The sequence below is a fragment of the Chinchilla lanigera genome, unplaced genomic scaffold, assembly GCF_000276665.1.
Source record: "Chinchilla lanigera isolate Chin_1 unplaced genomic scaffold, ChiLan1.0 scaffold00031, whole genome shotgun sequence".
NCBI lineage: Eukaryota > Metazoa > Chordata > Mammalia > Rodentia > Chinchillidae > Chinchilla > Chinchilla lanigera.
In genome coordinates, this window is record NW_004955432.1 from 6636819 (window position 1) to 6646527 (window position 9709).

At 35.6% G+C, this 9709-nt stretch overlaps 1 protein-coding gene across 1 annotated transcript in view; it reads left to right on the plus strand.

The window, feature by feature from the left end:
- Positions 1-6749, plus strand: part of Znf804b (zinc finger protein 804B) — a 535053-nt gene extending 528304 nt beyond the window's left edge. Inside the window, exon 4 of the mRNA XM_005387982.2 lies at positions 2592-6749. Within this exon, the coding sequence (XP_005388039.1) occupies positions 2592-6258 (3667 nt within the window). The 3' untranslated portion in view covers positions 6259-6749. The remainder of the gene's footprint in view (positions 1-2591) is intronic.
- Positions 6750-9709: the final 2960 nt, after the last annotated feature.

Below are 9709 nucleotides of genomic sequence, written 5' to 3' on the forward strand. Positions count from 1 at the left end.
AGTAAGTGCAGAGAAGTTTAAAATATTTAAAATAGTATGAGAAAAGAAGCTTGCACATTAGAAAGATGAATAGTAAAATAAAACAGCAATACAGGGGAGAACATAAATCACACAAGAGTATGCAGAAAACAGTGCCAGAAAAATAAGCAAAAATATTACTAAGGAACAATGTATTGTATCATAAAGAAACCTGGAAGAGAAAAGCAATATTGTCTTTCCATTAGATGTTTGGAATAATTTCTGCAAAGTACAAGTCCTCATGGTAACAAATTGATTGAGGTTCATGAAACAGGTATTTTAATTTAGAGATATAGGTCTTAAACCAAGGTTTGGCTACAAATGTGGAATAATCTCTTTAACAACATGACAAAGTGGAGTGTTATAGGTATTTCTGAATTTCACTCCTCTGGCTTCAGGTTGCAGACACTTTAGACACCAGTTACACTGCATTACATCTCTATGTCTTTCATTTTTCTTTATGCTTGAAAAAAATTTAACAAACCACACAGTGCCTTAAAATATATCTACCCATCCCTCATATAAAGAAAGGGACATTACTGTGAGAAACAAGATAATTTTTATTATGAAACCACTAGTCTAAGGAATACAATGTTAGACAATTTCTAAACTTGGTTTTCCTCAAGATTCAGGGAAACACTATAACCTTATAGTTATAGCCATTAATTTATAAGAAGAGATATGTGAAATCATTGAAAACTGAAGGATGATTAAAATTATTGTTTGTAAATTACACTCCATATGGACATAAGAAACAACAGATTGCAATATTATAAAATATGAAGCCAATGTAATAAAAATTAAATACAAGAAATTCTCCCTAAAGTATAGCAAAAGGCTAAAGACAGTGAAGTTGATAGTAAGATCGAAACGACATAGAAAGGAAAGGCAGTAATTATAGCATACATGCCCTAGTGTGAGAAACAAGGACAAGGATGAAGCAATAATCAGATAGATCAGAAAAGAAAATGTACCTGAACTAAAGAAAGTTAAATCGACAGTGTCCCAGAAGTAATACTAAATATCCACCAAAGAAATCAACCTGTAGCTATGTTCTGTGTTCTGGTAAATACAAAATAAATAGCATAGGAAAGGCATAATATTTATATATGAAACAGTATACCTTGATTTTATATAAATAAAAAAATTATATTAATTTATAATTATAATTTAAATTATATTAATTTATAATTATAATTTATAATTATAATTTAAATTATATTAACAAATAGATTCAGTTCAAAAAATGAGAAAGTATTTGAAATGTCTGAAATATTTCAAAAATAAGAATAATGAATCCAAGTGCATGAAATTGGGTGGAAAGACTAAATCGAAGTGCATGAAATTGGGTGGAAAGACTAAATATTACTACAGGGTTCTACAATAATTGATCAAAGAGTCGTAAGTGACGCCAATAAGGAATTTCTCAGGAAGGTCTCACAGAGTTCTTCTCTTCTTTGGAATTTAAGCTACATGTTGTGAAGATATACAGTATATTGTTTTAATACATTGTATTCGAGAAACAAGTGGCCAAATAAAAATTAAATAGAAATCTAAACTAGAAATAAAGGCAATATATTTCCCAGCAAATGGTATAAGACAAAATGAAAGAAAGCAAATAATTGTATAAATATGATTTATTGCCTTATCCCAGTGAATACTTGTTTGGTAGCAGCTGTATAGGTAGAATTCTATAGGGACAAATAATTTTTAGCTAACGTGTATCATCCCTGTATGTATAGGACTTCTTTCAGTTTTTCAATTGCCAATGAAGCACAGTTGAAATGATACTCTTTCAAGACCTTTCAAAACATAACAGACATGTACAAAAGGTAGAAGCAGGATTTTAGGGAGATTCAAAAGGGAAGCTTTCAAAACCACTGTAAATGAGAAGCCTAGTTAGTGCGTGATACTTTCCTATGTATTTACTACAATTTGTCAAACTAGTGACTAATCAGAGTAAAGAAATATCACTTTGTTTCAAATGGAAGTAAACACGAGAAAATTCAAAACTGAAAAACCAAGAATTAGAAAATGCTAGCATTCAACGTAAAAGCAAACTGAAGAATACTTTTGTTCTTTGGAATTAAATTTTATTAATTTCCTATTTAATGTGAATGTACTGATTGGAAAACTATGAAACAGTTTAAATCTGTACTCAAGAATGGTTTCAGACAATATATATTATATGTACCTAATTTTTGCAGTACTAGTATCAGATATTCCCTTGCTACTTTTTTTATTAATTTCTAAATAATACAGTTGGGGCTGGGGATTTAGCTTAGCTGGCCCAGCGCCTGCCTAGCAGGTGCAAGGTCATGAGTTTGATTCTCAGTAGCAGAAAAAAAAAAAACCAAAAATAAAAAACAACAACAGTTAACAATGCCTTTTAGAAATAGCCACACCAAAAGTTATACTGACTCGTATGTGCATGATAAAATAATTGTATTACAAAAGATGTAATTAGTTCATAAATGATAGAATAACTCATCATAGAAGCAATATGAAATGAACACATGTAGATAGGTTTCAAAATCAAATGTTAATCATTTAAATATTTATTGTGTTTACAGTGTTTCTGGAAATGGACCAGCTTACAAAGCCCCCAGGAGAGCCATAGAAAAGCAAATCCAGCAGGGAATTTTCCCAGTTAAGAGTGGCAGAAAGATATCCTGCATAAAGAGTACCCTTCTCCTTAAGGGAAAGAGTATTCCCAGAAGCACTTCTGACAAACAACGTTTTACCCTGCCAACCCGACACCAGTTACCATCAGACAGACGCTGTTGGTTTGGCAATCGGACGCCACACACACCTTCAGATCTCAGCAATGCGAATCACAGGACTGGCATATCATTTTCGTTTTCAAAAAAAGTACACCTAAAGCTAGAATCTTCAGCACCGGTTTTCAGGGAAAACACAGAAGAAACCCACGATTGTAAAAAGTCACCTACTTATAAAACACAACAAACTGTGGAGAAATGTGAGTACTGCAGGTTTGCAAAGGAGGACGTGCACTTCACTAAGGACAAAGACAGAAGCATCTCACCAACCCCTCTGGAGAGTGTTTTCCATGATACCTTTGCCAGGAGCTCTAATACTCTGAAAGACAAAAATGACTGTATTGATGAGACACTAGCAGATTCCATTGGCATTCAAGCTTCTTTCTCTAAATCTAACATTCATCTCTCAGATGAAGATTTTAATCCTTCCAGCAGAGAGAAAGAAACTAGAAATACACTGAAGAACACTTCAGAAAGCCGCCTCCATCACCCATGCCAAGAAAGTGTTTCCTTCAGCCCAGCAAACATTTACAAGCACAGTGATGCCAGGATATTTGAATGTCTGGATGACTTTTTGTTACCAGAACTGAGTGAACAAAAGGATACAGTACATCAGAATGGCAATTCAAGTGTGGAGAACAGAGGACAGTCTTTAAATGAAGGTGAAAAAATTAGCACAAACAGTGAAAGAGTTCTAAGAGAAGCATGTCCCCATGGTGTGACATCCAAGCCACTGCCTTTTCTCCATGTACAAAGCAAGGATGGCCACACTACTCTTCAGTGGCCTACCGAACTCTTGCTCTTCACAAAAACAGAGCCCTGTATTTCTTATGGGTGCAACCCGTTGTATTTTGATTTTAAGCTTTCTCGGAACACAAAGGATACCCATAATCCTGACGACTTAGAAACAGAATTGGGCAAAGAAACCTTGGAAATGAAGACAAAAATAGAGAGCCAAGTCTCAGGTTTAGTTACAGACCAACAAAAATTTATCCAAGAAGATAATCAGTTCCTGAAGCCAAAGATGATTGTAGCTAATGCAGATTGGGAAAATTTACAGAGAAAATATAATTTGCGCTACAATGATACGGAGTCTAACAAGGGTGAACATAATTTTAGTGCAAGTAATTTGGAATTGAAAAATCCTGAAGTGCCTGCTTACCTTGATATGTCCCTGAAAGACTGTGTAGGAAAGAATGATAACAATGCCACTGATAATGAATTTAAGGAATCTTCAAGATCCCATTGGCAAAGCTGTGGAGGAGTCATTCTAAATGATGGAAACGAGGACCTAGCCTTTCCTCCCCACATCTCTAGGACTAAGAAGCATAAGCTCATTTCTTGCAACCCTCATTCAGTGTTTGAAGAGGAAAACCAATTGACCTGGAATTCTAGTCCTTGTGTATTGGGCAGTCACAATGACCAGGGGAAGGACTTTAGTGTAATTTGGAATAGCAACATCAACATGGCCCATAGTGTTTCCGGATGTGGAGACCAAAGCTACAAGAGATGTTGTCCCAAGTTATCTCTGAGGGGACATTCTAGAACTTTGGATAAATCCTTGAGCAGGATGTCCAGCCTGAGAAATACTTGTTCGAGTCATAAGACTAATAGTAGCAGCAATGGCGATCTGCTCTATTTTTGCAAAAGAGAACACAGCTCAGTGGAGAGCCTCAAGTGGAACCATGGAAAGCACACCTGTCTCTGTTTGTCCCATGAGATGACAAAGAGCAATGGCCTGCAGTCTGAAATGCAGAGAGATAAGAATTGCAAATTGTGGGAATCACTGAAGAAGAGAAAATCCTTAAAACACAGATATTGCCACTGCCAAGAACGATATAAACTGGGTAAAAATCAACCATTTCCAGGGCTAAATTCTATGCGAATCATCCACTGTGATTCCTGCTCACAGGTTTCCTGTGTTGGAAGCAGTGAAAGATCGCCTGATTTCCACAGACCTAAGCACAGTAGATTGGGCTCTTACTCAAGACAGAGGATTTATTGCTTAAATAAAAGCAAGCAAAGTTCAGAATCCTTGGACAGCTGTTGTGTTTGTGAGCAGAGGAAAGCTGCACACAGGCAGTGTGACTCAGGGACTGTCAGCTGTCTTCTGAGGACCTCTTCCACAGAACCTCCCGGACCCACAGAGCCCACCGTTTCAGGAGAGAGAAGCCCTCTGACAGCCAAAGGCCTTTTAGAAAGAGTACAAGCAAAGAAGTGTCAGGAACAATCAACAAATTTTGAGGTATCTTCACCCACTTGTAAAAATGAATCTGGGGATCATGCACAAATCCAGTGCCCAAGTCAACTTGTACCACAAAGTTGTAACAGATCAACATTGCTGTTGTCTGACAAAAGCCAACATACGAGTGAAAGAAAAAACGACAAAGGCAACGCAGTTCCAAGGCCTGCGAAGAAAGACAAACTCAAAAGCTCACAGACCAATACTTGTACTGTTTTAGCAGATACCGAATCGGATAACCATCTTTCTAAAGGCGTAGTTCATGTAACTGCAGAATCTCAGTCACTAAACAGAAAAAAATACCCAAAAACAAAAAAGCAATCAAAATCTTTAACTAGTGAGGTCCAGGCTTTTATTCAAAGCCATGACCCAGTACCAAATGATTTCCCGGGTGCTTTTCCATCTAATAGATATACTGGTGTAACTGATTCAACAGAGACCAAAGAGGACCAAATAAATCTAGACGCACAGGATGTAAGCATGCATATGAATCACGCAGAGGGGAATATAAACACTTACTATGACAGAACGGTGCAGAAGCATGACAAAATGGAAGATGAATTACAAGTGTGTCATAAATCTCTCTCGCCCCCTTTAATTCAACAGCCCATAACATTTTCTCCAGATGAAGTAGATAAATATAAGCTTCTACAGCTACAGGCCCAGCAGCATATGCAGAAACAGCTCCTGTCAAAGCATCTTCGAGTGTTGCCTGCTGCAGGGCCCACTGCCTTCTCTCCGACCTCAGCTGTGCAGACGGTTCCAGTCCACCAGCACGCTTCCATCACTGCCATCCACCACACCTTCCTGCAGCACTTTGCTGTGTCTGCTGCCATTGGTCCCCCCAGCAGTCACCTTCCCATTGCTCATCTCCATCCTCTTGCACAGCCACATTTCACTCCGATTTCATTTTCAGCTCTGACCCCAACCATCATCCCTGCACACCCCACTTTCTTAGCAGGCCATCCCCTGCATTTAGTTGCCACGGCCCCTTTCCCCCCATCTCACATAACACTTCAGCCCCTGCCTCCAGCGGCATTTATCCCCACACTGTTTGGCCCTCACTTAAATCCAGCCACAACGTCTATCATCCACTTGAATCCTTTAATCCAACCGATGTTCCCAGGTCAGGATCTTTTCCATCATCCTTATTCCAGCCAGATTCAACAGTTAAACGGAGTAAAAGAAGCCTTAAACGTGTCGACCCACTTGAACTAATATGTATGAAACTCCTCTTGAGGATAAATACATTGTCACTACCTATGAGATGTTATATTTAAAGTATCTGATTATTACAAGGTTTAAAAAAAATTGTGTCAATTTAAAATGAGACCAATATATAAGTATGAACTAAATTACCAATATGCAAACAGGATCACTTTACTTCAACTGGTGAAAATAATAGGCAAACATAAAATAATTTCATAGAGGGGTAGAGGAGAAACCGTTAAAGGATTTTTGGGGATGAGTTCTCATGCAATGTTAAAAATGATAAAAGAAAAACAATCAGGCAGACCACTGATACTCAAAGAAAAAATAGAATGGAATACCCTATGTTCTTGGTGTGTGCTGGTGAATGAGTGAATGTGGATTTGATTTCATTTGTCAGATATTAATAAATGTTCAGTAAAATGAATCCATTATTAAAGATAATTTGTATGGCTGTTCGCTGAACTTTCAATGTACTATATCACTCTGCTTCCATTAGAAATAAGAGATGGCAAGAAATCTACTTTTGAATGAAAGTCTTCTGTGAAATATCAGTTGACTTCATTCCATATAAAACTATATGTCATTATTTCAATGCAAAAGTAACATCTAAATTTAGATTGTTTAAATTTGCATAAGAAAATATGCAAACTATCATTAGTGTTTGACAATGCCAATAAAAGTAAATATACTCAGAATAACATCTTGAATAGTCTGACTAATCTTTCAAATATTCCCATGATTTAAATGTTAAGTTTTCCTTGTTCTTCTACTCAGAAACCTTACTGTGTCCAGCCAACATATGCATAAGGGTAGAGGTAAAATATTTAGAAATACCAGTATTTGTACATGCTTATTGAGAAAGTTTATAAACATAGTGTGTTTTATTTATTGTACTAGATGTTCATTAAACAGAGTGAATGATGTTAAACCAAATGACCATGTAATTTTGCACATGATTCCAAATATTGATTCAAAATATCTTCTGGTCAATAGAAATTGAATTTGTGAATAGCCATCCACTTAGCCTTATTTCATATTGTTAAAATGAAAAGGAAAATCTCATGAACTGAACATTCCCCAGAATCATGGGTTTTAGAGAAAAGCAGACTACACAAAAAAGGAAGTGATCAATCATCTGATGCTGCCTATGTTTGTCTCTACAAGATGTGAGGGATAGCTCTATTTACTGAAGATTGGTTGGGTTTTCTACAGGTTAATCTAAGCCCTTGGATTACAGTATTCTGTTTAATGTTCACAATGTGTTTTGAGATCAATATTATCTTTCCCCACTTGAAATGATGACAATGGAGTTGAAAGATAAAATGCATATTTAATAAACAATAAAAAGATATCATGTAGGAGAGATAGGTGAGAGAGAGAAAAATGAAAAGAGAAAAAGTGAATTGGAAATGTTAACATAAAAATATAGTTTTTGACCTATGTATCTATTTTATTTACCCACAATAATCCCAGAAACATGTAGATTGAGGGTTTTGATGGAGATAGAGCAGAGACAAAGTCTAGCTCACTTGAATAGAAAAAAAAAATAGAAGAAAATCAAATAACAATAAACCCTGTGTGTGGAACTCATAAAAGTAATCAGAAAAGCCACTAGTAAACATTGGGAAACTTCACCAGCAAGTAAAATAAGTTAGATATTTATTATAAAGACAGGTACAAATTGCCCAGCTAATAAAAGCAATCTGGATAACTATTTACCAAAATAGATCATAAAGCTGACCTATAGTCAAAATAGAGTAACCATGGGAACTCACTAGAAGTCCTGTTATGGAAAATACAGTTACCTGATAATTTTTATAGTAGTCTTAATGACCATTTACCTTTGCAGAAGGTTAAAGAGAGAATCTGTCACCGCTGGATATTTATTTTTGACCAACAAAGATATATTGATAAGAATTGATGGCTTAGTAAGGACACCTCCAGCTTTTACTAACATTGATGGAAGTGCCCATTAGAGGTCCTGTCTTGCACTGAGGGAAAGCAAATATCATAATTTAAACAAAATGTAACATGTGCCCTGGAGTGAGAAATGGTAAGAGTTGGGGTATCAGATGAGGAAAGGTACAATTAAAAAATTTATTTCTACCAAAATAGTCATTGTAGTAAAAGCCACACACTGGATTTTATTTCTCATTTTGCCTGAAGAGAAAAATACTCTTGGAGAAAAATGAAACAAAGAATTCCAAATACATATTGAATTCTAAAATAGGTCCATTTTAAATAATTCACTGTGATGGATTATAATTTCAACCCAAAAATGGATTATATTTCCTCCCAATCATTTGATGGTTTATATGGGGTGTTAAATTTGTTTCCCTGTCTATTGCCTGATACTTAAGGGATGATTCTCTTTATGAGATTACTCTGTCATAGTTAGCTCATGGAAGTAAGTGCTGAACTGTACATGTTCAACTAAAAACAAATTTAATGAAGTCTGTACAATACGCACTCATGCAAGCACACACACACACACACACACACACACAATCTATATATTTTTCTTAGAGATTAAAAACCAGTCCACAGCAGATAGTCTCCCTGGATCTAGGAATATTCAAATCACATAAATTCTTTGTTTGAAGGAATGAAAATTTAGGAAAGTTCATCTTCGTACTCATTCTATGTCAAAGTCAGCAATAAAAAGTGCAATTGGGGTAATAAAAATTATACTCCAAAATTCTCAGGTTCACCTTCATAAATGTTATAAATATAGTAAAATACAGGAAATGGTTAGCATAAAAAGAATGATTTAGAAAGTGCCTGATTCCCAGGGCATTTTTCTTAGGGAGACACTTCACAAAATGATTACCCTGAATTTCTGTTTCACTTATAGAAAACAGATTTGACATTGATTCTTTTTCTTCAGTTTCCATCCATACTTAATCAAATCTCCATGATCACCAAATAGAACTATATTCTAAGAAATTAATCCTGTAAGTCTTGTCATTAAATGGAATGTTTAACTAGTCAAATTACTCTGGATCACGTTGCTAGGTCTATCTCCTTACTTTCTGAATTCTCACTTTCTTACATAGTTCCCAATGATGGCAGCAACACAGCTTGTGAATTTTATAATCCTTGAAGCTGATCCAAAATCACCTTGTATGTTAAGCATTTTAAACAGTCATTGGAGATGTAGAACATCACCTGATACTCCAGCATTCTAGGTGTGTATGAGCAGAACACTGAGATGCCTTCCCCAACAGGGGTGGATATTTAATACTCTCAAAGTATGGTGAAATAATATCGCTTACTATTTCATGGCACATTTTTCAATATTTCCTTTAAAAATCCTCATGAGTTTTTAGAAGAATTGTTAAATATTCTGAAGAAAAAGGTATGAATATCAGATCAATTTTCTAAAAAACATAATTGAAAAGAGCCACATATTACACATCATTGCACATCATTGTACATAATATACTTAGGGTCAAAA